At 39.7% G+C, this 17431-nt stretch overlaps 1 protein-coding gene across 1 annotated transcript in view; it reads right to left on the bottom strand.

Moving 5' to 3' along the window:
* Positions 1–16883, bottom strand: part of LOC128636389 (galactosylgalactosylxylosylprotein 3-beta-glucuronosyltransferase 1-like) — a 137415-nt gene extending 120532 nt beyond the window's left edge. Inside the window, exon 1 of the mRNA XM_053689410.1 lies at positions 16691–16883. Coding sequence (XP_053545385.1) covers positions 16691–16883 — 193 coding nt within the window. The remainder of the gene's footprint in view (positions 1–16690) is intronic.
* Positions 16884–17431: the final 548 nt, after the last annotated feature.

Here is a 17431-nt window from a genome sequence, read left to right as displayed (position 1 = left end):
TTGCGATGTGTGGGGTGGCCTCGGTTTAAGGGTTAATAGGTAGTTTATGGGTGTTAGTGTACTTTTTAGCACTTTAGTTAAGAGTTTTATGTTACGGCGTTAGCCCATAAAACTCTTAACTACTGACTTTTAAATGTGGTAGGAGTCTTGACAGGAGAGGGTCTACCGCTCACTTTTTCCAAGACTTGTAATACCGGCGTTAGGCAAATCCCATGGAAAAGATAGGATACGAAATTGACATAAGGGGATTTGCGGTATGCTCGAGTCGCAGAAAAAAAGAGAGCGGTACACCTGTACCTGCCACACTCGTAATACCAGCGGTCGTTAAAAAGCAGCGTTGGGACCTCTCAACGCTGCTTTTTAACCCTAACGCAAGACTCATAATCTAGCCGAAAGTTTCTAGTAGCAACACTGCTTCACATTACATTGTTGTATTAATCCAAAATAATTAAGCAATACAGAATTGCCAAAATATTGATGACTTGGATAAAATATAAATACAAATATACAGCCAAAATAGCAAAACTTTGACTTGGCTTTTATGTTTGAACAGTTTTAAATTGTACATACAAACTGTAGTGACACATTTATAGAATAACATAGAAAGTGGTCTAATATACACTAAATTAGACTTGTGCAGCCAAGAAATTTTCTGTTCGTCCAAAATTTTTGTACCAAATATTCAGGGGGAAATTTGTTTCCTGAATATTCGTTTTCTGCACTATTCGGTATTCTTTAGTTTATAATGAGACAAATACTGAATTTTAGTTAAACATTTACATTGAATTTATTTAAAAAGAAATGGCAAAAAAAGGTTTGGGTTAGCGTGCTCTCCAGAATGCGTTAAGGTAAGTGTTAACCCCTTTAAAAAAAAACTTAAAGGAAACTAATGAATTCTGATAAGTTTCATCAGTATTTTCACATTTTCTTTCATTTTCTTTAGAGCATTCATTTGGATATTCAGGTTTTTGAAAACAAAAACAAAAAAAACTATTTTTGTAACAAATATGCGTTTTTGATAAAGCATCTCTACCCTAAATGTTATCATTGGATGTTTATTGGAGTTGTTAAAGACACAATTTATATAAAATAAAACTGTGCAAATGAATTGTACAGCAACTAAAGAAACTATAATAATTTTGTATTGATAGAGATCATATGAAATTTGTATATAATCTAAAGCTAGCAGATATTAAAGGGGCAGCCAACGCCATAATGTTTATTGTTTAAAAAGATAGATAATCCCTTATTACCCATTCCCCAGTTCGGCATAACCAACACGGTTATATTAATATACTTTTCACCTCTGCAGACTGCCCCCTTATTTCAGTTCTTTTGACAGACTTACATTTTAGCCAATCAGTGCTGACTCATAAATAACTCCACAGGCGTGAGTAGATATTATCTATATGGCACACACAAACTAACGCCCTCTAGCTGTGAAAACTGTCAAATTAATTCAGATAAGAGGCAGCCGTCAAGGGCTTAGAAATAAGCATATGAGACTACCTAGGTTTATCTTTCAACTAAGAATATCAAGAGTACAAAGCAAATTTGATGATAAAAGTAAATCAGAAAGTTGTTTAAAATTACATGCCCTATCTGAATCATGAAAGTTTACTTTTGACTTTACTGTCCCCTTAATGTTGAACACTGCAGTATTGTATTAAATAATAAAGAAAACCTTCCACAGCTGAATTGGTAGGCAGGTACCCACAAACACACCCACAAGTCTATAAAGAAAAGGATGGTTTATTACCCAGCTTAGTGAATTTATTGATTTGTATTGAGCTGTAGGTACTTATATATTTTCTTTACGCAAGTAATTTAGAAAGAGAATATCATTTTTATCATTTAAAGATAATGCTAACTAATATGTAAACCAATAACACTTCTAAAAAATTTTAAGGTTTCTAAAACCAACATAATGCTTTACATTACATTGCAGTACTTTATGGTAGTTTGAGAGTTAAATTCATGGTGCAAAGATCCGTCAAACTGTCTCCTGCATGTAGCTATAGATTTTATTAGTTTTATTTCTTTATTGCCATCAGGGCCGCCACTAGAAAGTTTGGGGCCCCTGACTTAACCATTGATCAGCCCCCCCCCCCCCCCCCCCCTTTGACATGTGCAATTTTTGACCAAGTGACTAAAACGTATATGCACTTTATTCTTAAGTGTCTATTTAAACTTGGAAATGTTGTAAAGGTAGTAACATACAAACACACAGACACACTCATACACTGAAACACACACACACACACTCACACATAAGGATTCACATATAGACAATCTAGCAGACATGCAAAGAAACACACTCAGACACCCAAACAGACACTCAGCACTTGTTTACATTGACTTGACAAGTAATGAGGTAAACTACAGTTTTGTAAAAAAAGGAGATTTAGAAAACAAAATATGGAGTTCTGATTATCTTTTTGTAAAGGAAGATGCCATTAAATGAGGACAACAGCATGCAGTGGCTGAATGGAAGGGCCCTGAACTGCCTAAACAATAATTTAAAGGTTAAATGGTAGATTAGGTGACTTCTGGAAAGGTCTCGTTAGTCTCAAAGTCTGATGAAAGATTTGAATAATCAGTAGTAAGGTCAAAATGTCCTAAAATGGAACAGACAATGGACACACACACACACAAACTTGCACATACACCCAAGGAAACGCCGACAGAGACAGCCTAAGAAAACACACAAAGACATACACACACACAGAAACACCCACAGAAAACACACAAAGACATACACACACAGAGAGACAACCACATAAAACACAGACATATACATTTACACACCCTCACTGAGACATCCACAGAAAAAACACAAAGACATACACACACCCTCACAGAGACACCCACAGAAAACACACACCCTCACAGAGACATCCACAGAAAACACAGACATACATACATACATACATAGATACACACACACACACACACCCTCACAGAGACATCCACAGAAAACACAGACATACACACCCACCCTCACAGAGGCATCCAGAAAAAATACACAAAGATAAACATACACACACCCTCACAGAGGCACCCATAGAAAAAGCTCAAAGACATATGCACACACCCTCACAGACATCCACAGAAAATGCACAGACATACACACCCACCCTCACAGAGAGACCCACAGAATAAAAATACGTACACACTCATAGAGACACAAACCAAAGAAAAAAAGTACTTTTAAAAGGTTGAAAGTTTGTTTTTTCCCCATTTTCCCCAATCAAGAGCACAACTTCAAATATAGTGTACAAATGTTCCCATCTATCAGCTGTACGTATGGATTTTGAAAATGCTGTACTCTATATAATCTTGGTGGAACCATAATCTGTGGTACTCATACCATTAGATCTGGTTAAATGCAGGATTTAGGCTTGTTGGTATGTATTTCAAAATTAAGTCAGCTGTAGTGTAAACTGAACAGTTTTAAGTTAACCTGTCTCATTTCAAATTAAAAAAAATGCATATCTGCCAAAAGGGCACCTACCGTTTGTGTATTGAGGAGGAAACATTTCTGCATGGTTTTAAATATAGAATTTCTACAGCATTGTCAAATAGTCATAAATACACTGCTGCTAAAAAAATGTGTTTTTATGGACCCCTGGTCCCAACATACATACTACTACCACACTGAAGTTACAATCCGAAATTGCACAAAGAAATAAAAAACACTTGCTAAGTAAGTCCTACCTCGTCTGCAAATGAAAGTGATCAGCCGTCTGACTCAGGCACACACTGTATAAACAAAGTGCCAAGTCTGTCTCACACTGTGCATAGTGGTTTAGTGCACACTCAGAAATCCTCTCAAATGCTAATACTTTACTCCTTGTAATAACATTTCCCATGCTCAATTAGCACTCTGCTGTAGTACCCACTGGTGGCTGCCAAATAAAAAATAAAAATAAAATATATATATATTAAGTTCTTGCCTCATGGGGCCCCACTGGCCCATTGGGCCCCTGACAGGAGTCACCCCTGTCACCCCTTGATGGCGGCCCTGATTGCCATAAAGATTGCAGTGAAGAATTCCTTGTATCTTTTAAATTGTTATCATTTAAACATAGTGCTAACTAATATGTAAGCCAATAACACTTCTAAAAAATGTTAAGGTTCCTAAAACCAACACAATGCTTTACATTACATTGTAGTACTTTATGGTAACTTGAGAGTTAAATCCATGGTGCAAAGATCCGTCAAACTGTCTCCTGCATGTAGATATAGATTTTATTCGTTTTATTTCTTTATTGCCATCAAGGTCGCAGTGAAGAATTCCTTGTTTTTTTATTTATTTTAACATCTATAACATATTTTTATATCTTTTACATTTTTTAGTTCAATTAGAATATTTTAAAATGGAGTAAACATTTTCATATTTACAAATAAATTGAAATGTTATAATAAACTAATCCAAAATAAGTAAGCAATACAGCATGATCAGACTATTGATGACTTGGATAAAATATAAAAACAAATATACAGCCAAATAGCATAACGTTTGTCTTTGCTTTGATGCTGAAACTGTACATACTATATATAAAAGGGACACTACCCCACATTTTTTCTTTCATGATTCAGATAGAGCATGCAATTTTAAGCAACTTTCTAATTTACTCCTATTATCAATGTTTCTTCATTCTCTGGCTATCTTTTTTGAAAAAGCAGGAATCTAAGCTAAGGAGCCGGCCCATTTTTGGTTCAGCAACCCAGGTTCTGAACCAAAAATGGGCTGGCTCCTAAGCTTACATTATTGCTTTTCAAATAAAGATAGCGAGATAGCGAGTTAACAAAGAAAAATTGATAAAAGGAGTAAATTAGAAAGTTGCTTAAAATTGCATGCTCTGGGGCCAAATTATCAATGTCCACCGCACATATTATCCTTGCACAAGCATTTCACTAGAAATGCTGCCCCCTGCAATCGGCCGCTAGCAGGGGGTGTAAATCAACCCGATCGTATGCGATCGGGCGGATTGCTGTCGACCACCTCAGAAGTGGCGGACGAGTTAAGGAGCACCAGTCTTAAGATTTAACCATTTAGTATACAATGTACAAACAGAACTACATTCTTAACACTAAATTTAAATATTAGTTTTCTACTTACGTAGTTTGAGCCATCTGTGCTGTGTGCAGACATATAATAGACAGGTACAAAATAATGTCACAAATAAAATGGATAAATGCTTCTGTCTCATTCTGTTGAGATATTCACAAAAACTGTACAAAAACTCGCTTCTGGATTACTTTATCCTTACACACGTCATTGAGATACAGTATTTGGTTTAATGATTGACTATTCTTTAAAGAATACCATATAACCAATCACAATATGTGTGCATAGCTGAAGTATGGCTTGTTACTTTTATTGCAGAGGTTTAAAGGGATATAAAATGTCCTACACTACCGCTTAGAATTGATATTTAACTCTGCTGAAGGGATTACACACATAGGTAAAGTCAGCTCAGGAGCTGCATGCATTGCATCTGTTAAGGAAACAGCAGTCGCGCATAGTTGTCAACTGTTTCCTGCTTGCATGCAGCTTCCAAATTGGAACTTTGCCAGGGTTAGAAACATAGGGCCAGATTACAAGTTGAGCGCAAAATATTGCTTCCGCAAATGTGCGCTGGTATTACAAGTGAGGTGCAATGCAAAGGCGTCCCCACCTGCCAAGTTTAAAGCCCTAAAACTGCCTAGTGAAGTTGTTTTTTATAAAAAAAAATATGCTGGGGCACTTTTATAAAATGAACCAGATCTAATCTCTATTTAATTTTCTGAACAATAACTTGTACACTTGTAATGGTTGGTTATTTATCTCGCACCCGCAAACTGGCAAATTTGCCCATTTGCGGGTGCATAATAATTTAGTGCTCCACTTGTAATCTAGTCCCAAATTGGTCATTGAGTTTTTTTTTCTGTGGGAGTTGTCTCTGTCAGCCAGTAAGCTTAAAGGGACAGTCTACTTAACTTTCTTTTCTTTTTTAAAAACATACAGCTAGATTACGAGTTGTGCGTTAGGGTTAAAAAGCAGCATTGAGAGGTCCCAACGCTGCTTTTTTCCTAACGCTGGTATTACGAGTCTTGCTGGTACAGGTGTACCACTCACTTTTTTTCCACGACTCGAACATACCGCAAATCCATTTACGTCAATTGCGTATCCCATATTTTCAATGGGACTTGCATAACGCCGGTATTACGAGTCTTGGAAAAAGTGAGCGGTAGACCCTCTCCTGTCAAGACTCGTGCTGCATTTAAAAGTCAGTAGTTAAGAGTTTTATGGGCTAACGCCGTAACATAAAACTCTTAACTAAAGTGCTAAAAAGTACACTTACACCCATAAACTACCTATTAACCCCTAAACCGAGCCCCCCACATCGCAAACACTTAAATAAAATTTTATCCCCTAATTTGCCGACCGGACATCGCCGCCACTTTAATAAATATATTAAGCCCTAATCTGCCGTCCCTAACATCGCCGACACCTACCTACATTTATTAACCCCTAATCTGCCGCCCCCAACGTCGCCGCAACTATATTAAATGTATTAACCCCTAAACCTAAGTCTAACCCTAACACCCCCTAACTTAAATATAATTTAAAATAATCTAAATAAAATAACTTTAATTAAAGTGAATGTCAATTTTGATGCTAAAGTGCCCGGTTTTTAAAAATTCAATTAAAAACAGGGGCACTTTAATTCGGCAAAATTTACTTTTCACGCCTGTTGTGAAAAAAAACTTGCCTTTTAAACTTCACCGTAGCTCCAGCTTCTTCCACCCGTCGCAAAGACTCTTCCTGGGTCTAAAATGAGGAATCCGGCTTCCTCCAATTACGGAGTAGAATCAGACACTGATTTCCCCGGGGGGGAAGCCGTGATTGGAGGATGACCTATTCATCATTTCTGACATCAGAAATGGCTTGCAACGACCGGAGGAAGCTGGAGCTGCTGTCAATAGTGATGTCGCGAAACTAAAATTTTGCGTTCGCGATCCGCGAACGTGAACTTCCGCAACTGTTCGCGAACGGGCGAACCGGGCGAACCGCCATAGACTTCAATAGGCAGGCGAATTTAAAACCCACAGGGACTCTTTCTGGCCACAATAGTGATGGAAAAGTTGTTTCAAGGGTACTAACACCTGGACTGTGGCATGCCGGAGGGGAGGGGAATCCATGGCAAAACTCCCATGGAAAATTACATAGTTGATGCAGAGTCTGGTTTTAATCCATAAAGGGCATAAATCACCTAACATTCCTAAATTGTTTGGAATAACGTGCTTTAAAACATCAGGTATGATGTTGTATCGATCAGGTAGTGTAAGGGTTACGCCCGCTTCACAGTGACAGACCAAACTCCCCGTTTAATGCACCGCAAACAACCGCAAACAGTCCATTTGCACAACCGCAAACTCCCCATTTGCACAAGGTTGGATACCAAGCTAGCCATGTCCCGTTCCTTGTCCTCACTGATGTCATTGAAGGTCTCTTCCTCCACCCAGCCACGTACAACACCAAGGGTCCCCGAAAGGTGACAACAAGCCCCCTGCTGTGTTTGGTCTTCCACCTCCTCAAAGCCACCTTCCTCCTCTGACTCTTCTTCTTCAGACTCCTCTCTCTCTGCGAGGGGACGTGTATATGACATCGATTTTAGGAACCGGGAGATGGAAAAAGATGCTTGGTCGGTCCTCCTACTTCAAATTTGGGGCACTGCGCGTGCAATCTAATGTGCCACCAGATAGGAGTGGTGTGTTAAGTAGTACTATTCTTATCAGTTTAATCCCTGTTACGTCCCCTATAAGGGGACGTGTATATGGCATCGATTTTAGGAACCGGGAGATGGAAAAAGATGTTTGGTCGGTCCTCCTACTTCAAATTTGGGTCACTGCGGTGCAATCTAATGTGCCACCAGATAGCAGGGGTGTGTTAAGTAGTACTATTCTTATCAGTTTAATCCCTGTTACGTCCCCTATCAGGGGACGTGTATATGGCATCGATTTTAGGAACCGGGAGATGGAAAAAGATGCTTGGTCGGTCCTCGTACTTCAAATTTGGGGCACTGCGCGTGCAATCTAATGTGCCACCAGATAGGAGTGGTGTGTTAAGTAGTTCTATTTTTATCAGTTTAATCCCTGTTACGTCCCCTATCAGGTATGAGTTGCACTGGGGTGACACTGTGCCCTGGCAGGCAGGCACTGAAACGTACACGTGTGAAGGAAACTGACTGCTATTATTTCACAGTCAAAAAAGTGTTTTTTTTTTTTTAAATGTACACTACTGTTACACCAGATATGAGTTGCACTGGGGTGACACTGTGCCCTGGCAGGCAGGCACTGAAATGCACACGTGTGAAGGAAACTGACTGCTATTATTTCACAGTCATAAAAGTGTTGTTTTTTTTTAAATGTACACTACTGTTACACCAGATATGAGTTGCACTGGGGTGACACTGTGCCCTGGCAGGCAGGCAGGCACTGAAACGCACACGTGTGAAGAAAATTGACTGCTATTATTTCACAGTCAAAAAAGTGTTGTTTTTTTTTTAATTTACACTACTGTTACACCAGATATGAGTTGCACTGGGGTGACACTGTGCCCTGGCAGGCAGGCACTGAAACGCACACGTGTGAAGGAAACTGACTGCTATTATTTCACAGTCAAAAAAGTGTTTTTTTTTTTAATTTACACTACTGTTACACCAGATATGAGTTGCACTGGGGTGACACTGTGCCCTGGCAGGCAGGCACTGAAATGCACACGTGTGAAGGAAACTGACTGCTATTATTTCACAGTCAAAAAAGTGTTTTTTTTTTTTTTTAAATGTACACTACTGTTACACCAGATATGAGTTGCACTGGGGTGACACTGTGCCCTGGCAGGCAGGCAGGCACTGAAACGCACACGTGTGAAGGAAACTGACTGCTATTATTTCACAGCCAAAAAAGTGTTGTTTTTTTTTAATTTACACTACTGTTACACCAGATATGAGTTGCACTGGGGTGACACTGTGCCCTGGCAGGCAGGCACTGAAACGCACACGTGTGAAGGAAACTGACTGCTATTATTTCACAGTCAAAAAAGTGTTGTTGTTTTTTAATTTACACTACTGTTACACCAGATATGAGTTGCCCTGGGGTGACACTGTGCCCTGGCAGGTAGGCACTGAAACGCACACATGTGAAGGAAACTGACTGCTATTATTTCACAGTCAAAAAAGTGTTGTTTTTTTTTAAATGTACACTACTGTTACACCAGATATGAGTTGCACTGGGGTGACACTGTGCCCTGGCAGGCAGGCACTGAAACTCTCACGTGTGAAGGAAACTGACTGCTATTATTTCACAGTCAAAAAAGTGTTGTTTTTTTTAATTTACACTACTGTTACACCAGATATGAGTTGCACTGGGGTGACACTGTGCCCTGGCAGGCAGGCACTGAAACGCACACGTGTGAAGGAAACTGACTGCTATTATTTCACAGTCAAAAAAGTGTTTTGATTTTTTAAATGTACACTACTGTTACACCAGATATGAGTTGCACTGGGATGACACTGTGCCCTGACAGGCAGGCACTGAAACGCACACGTGTGAAGGAAACTGACTGCTATTATTTCACAGTCAAAAAAGTGTTGTTTTTTTTAAATGTACACTACTGTTACACCAGATATGAGTGGTGGCACTGGGCAAGTGGGCACAGTATACGCTGTGAGCCTGACACACACGCTGGCAGGCAGGCAACTGCAATTAGATTACACAGGAAAAAAAAAAAAAAAAGCAGACTGATGTTCTAGCCCTAAAACGGGCTTTTTGGGGTGCTGTCCTTACAACAGAGATCAGATGAGTCCTTCAGGACTGTAGTGGACACTGAATACACTAGCCTAGCTATCGATTTCCCTATTATATCAGCAGCAGCTACACTGTCCCTCCTCTCACTAAGAAAGCAGCTTCCAAATGAATCTAAAATGGATGCTGTCCAGGAGGTAGGAGGGTCTGGGAGGGAGGGTCTGCTGCTGATTGGCTGGAATGTATCTGCTGACTGTGAGGTACAGGGTCAAAGTATTACTCAATGATGATGAATAGGGGGCGGATCGAACATGGAACGCGAACAAGCTATCGGCTAGATTTAGAGTTTTGTCGGTAACGACCCGCATAGCTAACGCTGGCTTTTTTCTGGCCGCACCTTTAAAATAACTCTGGTATTGAGAGTCCACAGAATGGCTGCGTCAGGCTCCAAAAAAGGAGCGTAGAGCATATTTAACGCAACTTCAACTCTCAATACCAGAGTTGCTTACGGACGCGGCCAGCCTCAAAAACGTACTTGTGCACGATTCCCCCATAGGAAACAATGGGGCTGTTTGAGCTGAAAAAAAACCTAACACCTGCAAAAAAGCCGCGTTCAGCTCCTAACGCAGCCCCATTGTTGTCTATGGGGAAACACTTCCTACGTCTGCACCTAACACCCTAACATGTACCCCGAGTCTAAACACCGCTAACCTTACACTTATTAACCCCTATTCTGCCGCCCCCGCTATCGCTGACCCCTGCATATTATTTTTAACCCCTAATCTGCCGCTCCGTAAACCGCCGCTACTTACATTATCCCTATGTACCCCTAATCTGCTGCCCCTAACACCGCCGACCCCTATATTATATTTATTAACCCCTAATCTGCCCCCCACAACGTCGCCTCCACCTGCCTACACTTATTAACCCCTAATCTGCCGACCGGACCGCACCGCTATTATAATAAAGTTATTAACCCCTAATCCGCCTCACTAACCCTATAATAAATAGTATTAACCCCTAATCTGCCCTCCCTAACATCGCCGACACCTAACTTCAAACATTAACCCCTAATCTGCCGACTGGAGCTCACCGCTATTCTAATAAATGTATTAACCCCTAAAGCTAAGTCTAACCCTAACACTAACACCCCCCTAAATAAAATATAATTTTAATCTAACGAAATTAATTAACTCTTCTTAAATAAATTATTCCTATTTAAAGCTAAATACTTACCTGTAAAATAAATCCTAATATAGCTACAATATAAATTATATTTATATTATAGCTATTTTAGGATTAATATTTATTTTACAGGTAACTTTGTATTTATTTTAACCAGGTACAATAGCTATTAAATAGTTAAGAACTATTTAATAGCTAAAATAGTTAAAATAATTACTAATTTACCTGTAAAATAAATCCTAACCTAAGTTACAATTAAACCTAACACTACACTATCAATAAATAAATTAAATACAATTCCTACAATGAAATACAATGAAATAAACTAACTAAAGTACAAAAAATAAAAAAGAACTAAGTTACAAAAAATAAAAAAATATTTACAAACATTAGAAAAATATTACAACAATTTTAACTAATTAAACCTACTCTAAGCCCCCTAATAAAATAACAAAGACCCCCAAAATAAAAAAATGCCCTACCCTATTCTAAATTACTAAAGTTCAAAGCTCTTTTACCTTACCAGCCCTGAACAGGGCCCTTTGCGGGGCATGCCCCAAGAAATTCAGCTCTTTTGCCTGTAAAAAAAAACATACAATACCCCCCCCCCCAACATTACAACCCACCACCCACATACCCCTAATCTAACACAAACCCCCCTTAAATAAACCTAACACTAAGCCCCTGAAGATCTCCCTACCTTGAGTCGTCTTCACCCAGCCGAGCCAAATTCTTCATCCAAGAGGAGCAAGAAGAGGTCCTCCATCCGGTAGAAGTCTTCATCCAAGCGGGGCAAGAAGAGGTCCTCCATCCGGTAGAAGTCTTCATCCAAGCGGGGCAGAAGAGGTCTTCCATCCGATTGAAGTCTTCATCCAAGCGGCATCTTCTATATAATTTATATTGTAGCTATATTAGGATTTATTTTACAGGTAAGTATTTAGCTTTAAATAGGAATAATTTATTTAAGAAGAGTTAATTAATTTCGTTAGATTAAAATTATATTTAACTTAGGGGGGTGTTAGTGTTAGGGTTAGACTTAGCTTTAGGGGTTAATACATTTATTATAGTAGCGGTGCGGTCCGCTCGGCAGATTAGGGGTTAATAAGTGTAGGCAGGTGGAGGCGACGTTGAGGGGGGCAGATTAGGGGTTAATAAATATAATATAGGGGTCGGCGGTGTTAGGGGCAGCAGATTAGGGGTACATAAGTATAACGTAGGTGGCGATTGGGCAGATTAGGGGTTAATAAGTGTAGGTAGCTGGCGGCGACGTTGTGGGGGGCAGGTTAGGGGTTAATAAATATAATATAGGGGTCTGCGGTGTTAGGGGCAGCAGATTAGGGGTACATAAGTATAACGTAGGTGGCGGTCGGCAGATTAGGGGTTAAAAAAATTTAATCGAGTGTCGGCGATGTGGGGGGGCCTCGGTTTAGAGGTACATAGGTAGTTTATGGGTGTTAGTGTACTTTAGAGCACAGTAGTTAAGAGCTTTATGAACCGGCGTTAGCCCAGAAAGCTCTTAACTACTGACTTTTTTCTGCGGCTGGAGTTTTGTCGTTAGATTTCTAACGCTCACTTCAGACACGACTCTAAATACCGGAGTTAGAAAGATCCCATTGAAAAGATAGGATACGCAATTGATGTAAGGGGATCTGCGGTATGGAAAAGTCGCGGCTGAAAAGTGAGCGTTAGACCCTTTTTTGAATGACCAGCGTTAGGAGCCTCTAACGCTGGTTTTCACGGCTACCGCCAAACTCCAAATCTAGGCCTATGTTTGCCGGGAACTATTCGCCGGTGAACTATTCGCGACATCACTAGCTGTCAAGTTTAAAAGGTAATTTTTTTTTTACAACAGGAGTGAAATGTAAATTTTGATGAATTAAAGTGCCCCTGTTTTTAGTTAAAATCTTTTTATTGGAAAGAGACTGTACAAAGAAATATCACATACAAGTTGTGAAATAAATTGATTAAACAGAGATTACAATGCTTCTACAATGTCTCAGTCTCTTGGGGTTTTAAATAAAACAAAAATAACAAGGTATTACCAAACAATATAACATTGATTGAGAATAACAGTTGTCCAATCTCATAACTTATAATTAAGTGGCCTATTATACAGTGTTAAGACTTCATACTAACAGCCCACTTTAGTATCGTATAATTGTTCATGTCAGTTTTTCTTTTACAGAGAGGGAGGAGTTATTATTTCTACTATATTCGTCCCACATTGCTTGTAACATAGCAAAACTTTCTGTGTTTCCTTTTTTATAAACTGAATATTCCTCTAATTCCAGCAACTCAGTGACCTTGTTCCTCCACATCGACAATGAGGGAACCTCTCTAGACTTCCATGTTTTGGCTATCAAAATCTTGACACTGTTGGTAAAGATCCTAAATATAGGGAGAAGTTGTTTGGAAGGTAGGTGGGTAGATTTATTTAGTAGCCAGATTTGGGGGTCTGGCGGTATAATTATTTGGAAAATATGTTCCACTTCACGTATTACATTATACCAGAAGTGGTTAAGTCGGGAGCACCACCACTACCACATGTGGCCCATGCCACTCCCAGTGTGACCACATCTCCAGCATTTATTGCTAAGCTTGGGATATAAGCGGTGGAGCCTTCGGGGGGTTAGGTACCAGCAGTGCAAAACCTTGTAGTTGGTCTCTAAGATGGAGGCAGAGGTAGAGGATTTTTTTGTGTTTGTAAACATGTTGGCCGCTGTTTGGGGGAGGATGATATTTCCCAACTCTCTTTCTCACATTTCAATGGAATATGGTAAGTTACATGGTAGGGGGTGAGTGAGAATTTTATAGATAATGGATAGGGAGTGTTTCACTGGGTAGCCTGAGAGGTATAGTTTCTCTAAATTGGTAGGGTTGCGAACCATGTTGTTTTTATCTTTATGAGTGCTTATGTAACTGTATAGTCGTCTATAAGAGAACCAATTATTCGCCCAGTCAAGACCTTTCTCTATTTGTTGGTCTTGCGTGCATAATGCTTCATTAAGAGTGACGTGGTGAATAAGTATGTCTTGTGGTGCCGGGGCGAGAGAGTTCAGGTTAAGTAAGGAGAAATCGGTGTTGTGAAGTAGAGAAGTTAGAGGGCCTGGGTTAGAAGAAATGTGTGGGTATTGTCTAGAGGCCCAGTTCCAACGAGATATGGTTTCTTTTGTAATTGGATTGGTAATGGACTTAATTTGCTCGTGGAAGTCGGACCTCCAGCACAAGTTATTTAATGGAATGTCAGGTCCTAAGTGTTTTTCCAATCTAACCCACCTCCTCTGTGTGTCTCCCACCCTCCAGTCTAATATCCTTTGTAGGAATATTGAAGTTCTATATGCCTCCAAGTTAGGCAATCCCAGTCCGCCATGGGATTTCGATAAGAACATGGTGTTTTTATTAATTCTTGGTGGGGTTTTTTGCCTCACATAGGAGCTAAACAAATTTTGAATCTGGGATATATATTTCGGAGGTAGAGGGATAGGTAGTGCTTCCGTAATATAAAGATGTCTTGGGAAAATATTCATTTTTAAAGTATTGATAGGACCCCACCAATTTAGTTTCTTTGAGCCCCATGAAGATAGGTCTCTCGTGATTAATGATTTGATTGGGAGGAAGTTAATGTGAAAAATCTTTTCAAATGTATCTGGGAGGTATATGCCTAGGTATTTCATAGGTGCCTTACACCATTTAAAGGGACAGATGTTTTTAATTGAGATAAGCGAGATCTCTGGTAGGCAAAAGCCCATTATTTCAGATTTGTTCTGGTTAATCAGGAAGTTTGTTAGGTTATGGAAGGTGGAGAATTCCGTCAGTAAAGGGGGGACAGATTGTTCCGGGATAGTAAGGGTGAATAGAATATCATTGGCAAAAAGGGAAATCTTATATGCTTCTTGTCCTACTGTTATTCCTGTAATGACGGGGTTGTTTCTAATCTTGGTGGCCAGAGTTTCAATGAGGAGTGCGAACAGTAAGGGCGAAAGAGGGCATCCCTGGCGTGTTCCATTATTTATCTCTATTGGGGGTGATAAAGAGCCATTAACTAAGATACGGGCATTAGGCAACGTGTATAGAGAGAATATTCGCTTCAAGGTGGTTGAGCTAAAGCCAAATGCCTCGAGAGATGCCTTCAGAAAAGACCAATTGACCCAGTCAAAGGCCTTTTCAGCATCTGTAGATATTAATACTGAGGTGATGTGTTTATCTGTGATGTGCCAGAAACCGGTGTTGTGAAGTAGAGAAGTTAGAGGGCCTGGGTTAGAAGAAATGTGTGGGTATTGTCTAGAGGCCCAGTTCCAACGAGATATTGTTTCTTTTGTAATTGGATTGGTAATGGACTTAATTTGCTCGTGGAAGTCGGACCTCCAGCATAAGTTATTTAATGGAATGTCAGGTCCTAAGTGTTTCTCCAATCTAACCCACCTCCTCTGTGTGTCTCCCACCCTCCAGTCTAATATCCTTTGTAGGAATATTGAAGTTCTATATGCCTCCAAGTTAGGCAATCCCAGTCCGCCATGGGATTTCGATAAGAACATGGTGTTTTTATTAATTCTTGGTGGGTTTTTTTGCCACACATAGGAGTTAAACAAATTTTGAATCTAGGATATATATTTCGGAGGTAGAGGGATCGGTAGTGCTTCCGTAATATAAAGATGTCTTGGGAAAATATTCATTTTTAAAGTATTGATACGACCCCACCAATTTAGTTTCTTTGAGCCCCATGAAGATAGGTCTCTCGTGATTAATGATTTGATTGGGAGGAAGTTAATGTGTGAAAATCTTTTCAAATGTATCTGGGAGGTATATGCCTAGGTATTTCATAGGTGCCTTACACCATTTAAAGGGACAGATGTTTTTAATTGAGGTAAGAGAGATCTCTGGTAGGCAAAAGCCCATTATTTCAGATTTTTTTCTGGTTAATCAGGAAGTTTGTTAGGTTATGGAAGGTGGAGAATTCCGTCAGTAAAGGGGGGACAGATTGTTCTGGGATAGTAAGGGTGAATAGAATATCGTCTGCAAAAAGGGAAATCTTATATGTTTCTTGTCCTACTGTTATTCCTGTAATGACGAGGTTGTTTCTAATCTTGGTGGCCAGAGTTTCAATGAGGAGTGCGAACAATAAGGGCGAAAGAGGGCATCCCTGGCGTGTTCCATTATTTATCTCTATTGGGGGCGATAAAGAGCCATTAACTAAGATACGGGCATTAGGCAACGTGTATAGCGAGAATATTTGCTTCAAGGTGGTTGAGCTAAAGCCAAATGCCTCGAGAGATGCCTTCAGAAAAGACCAATTGACCTGGTCAAAGGCCTTTTCAGCATCTGTAGATATTAACTGAGGGGATGTGTTTATCTGTGATGTGCCAGATTAGATGTAAATTGCGAACTGTGCTATCTCTCGCCTCACGACCAGGCACAAAGCCCACCTAGTCATTGTGTATTAGATTTGGGAGGAACTGGTTTAATCTATTCGTTATTATTTTCGCAAAGATCTTTAGGTCAGTATTAATAAGCTAAATCGGGCGGTAGTTAGATATTTGGTCTGATGGTTTACCAGGTTTAAGAATTATTGAGATGTGTGCCTGGAGCGAGGATGAAGAGAAGCCCCCGTCGGAGTCTATGCTCTGATAGAATCTTAATAGGTATGGGGATAATATTTCTTTGAATTGAGTGTAATAGGAATTACTAAAACCATCAGGGCCCGGGGCTTTACCTAAGGGGAGAGAAGAAATAGTCTCTAATAGTTCCTCTTCGGATATTGGGGCATCTAAAGTTTCATTTTGCTCTGTGGTGAGCCGAGGGAGATGAAGGTCTGATAAATAGTCTGCTATGTCGGCTGGGTTGGGGTCTCCTATGCCTCGTCTATTATTGTATAATTTGTCATAATAGTCTTTGAATGCTAGCATAATGTCAGCTGTATTCGATTTCAAGTCACCGGTGGTTACACATATTTTCATTATATATTGTCTATTTGTTCGTTTTTTAAGTTGTCAGGCAAGCATTCACCCCTGTTTGTTGGCCCCTTCATAGTATACTTTCTTAAGGAATGGGGCTCTTTTTTTTGCTTCAGTGCCTAGGTGTAGGTGTAGCTGATCTCGTTTGTGAGTAATGCTGTCTAGTAATGATGTATTAGTAGGGAATTTTTCGTGTAGGTCCTGCAGCTAAATCTTCTAATAGGGAGTTAAGATAAATATTCTGTTGCTTAATCTTGGATGCTTTTATGGCAATGAGTTCCCCTCTAATTACACATTTGTGAGCGTTCCAGATATTATGTATGTTTGTGTCATTAGTATCATTCCTTTGAAAGTATTAGATTAGTGATTTTTGAATCTGAATGTAAGTCAGGGGGTCTCTGAGGAGGGAATCGTCAAATCTCCAACAAGTATTGGAGGGTGGCGAAGAGGGCCAGTTAATTTGGCAGCTGATTTTAGCAGCTGATTTTAGCATGGTCAGA

This window comes from Bombina bombina, chromosome 7, assembly GCF_027579735.1.
Source record: "Bombina bombina isolate aBomBom1 chromosome 7, aBomBom1.pri, whole genome shotgun sequence".
In the NCBI taxonomy this organism is placed as follows: Eukaryota; Metazoa; Chordata; class Amphibia; order Anura; family Bombinatoridae; genus Bombina; species Bombina bombina.
This window is presented reverse-complemented; position numbering and strand designations above follow the sequence as displayed.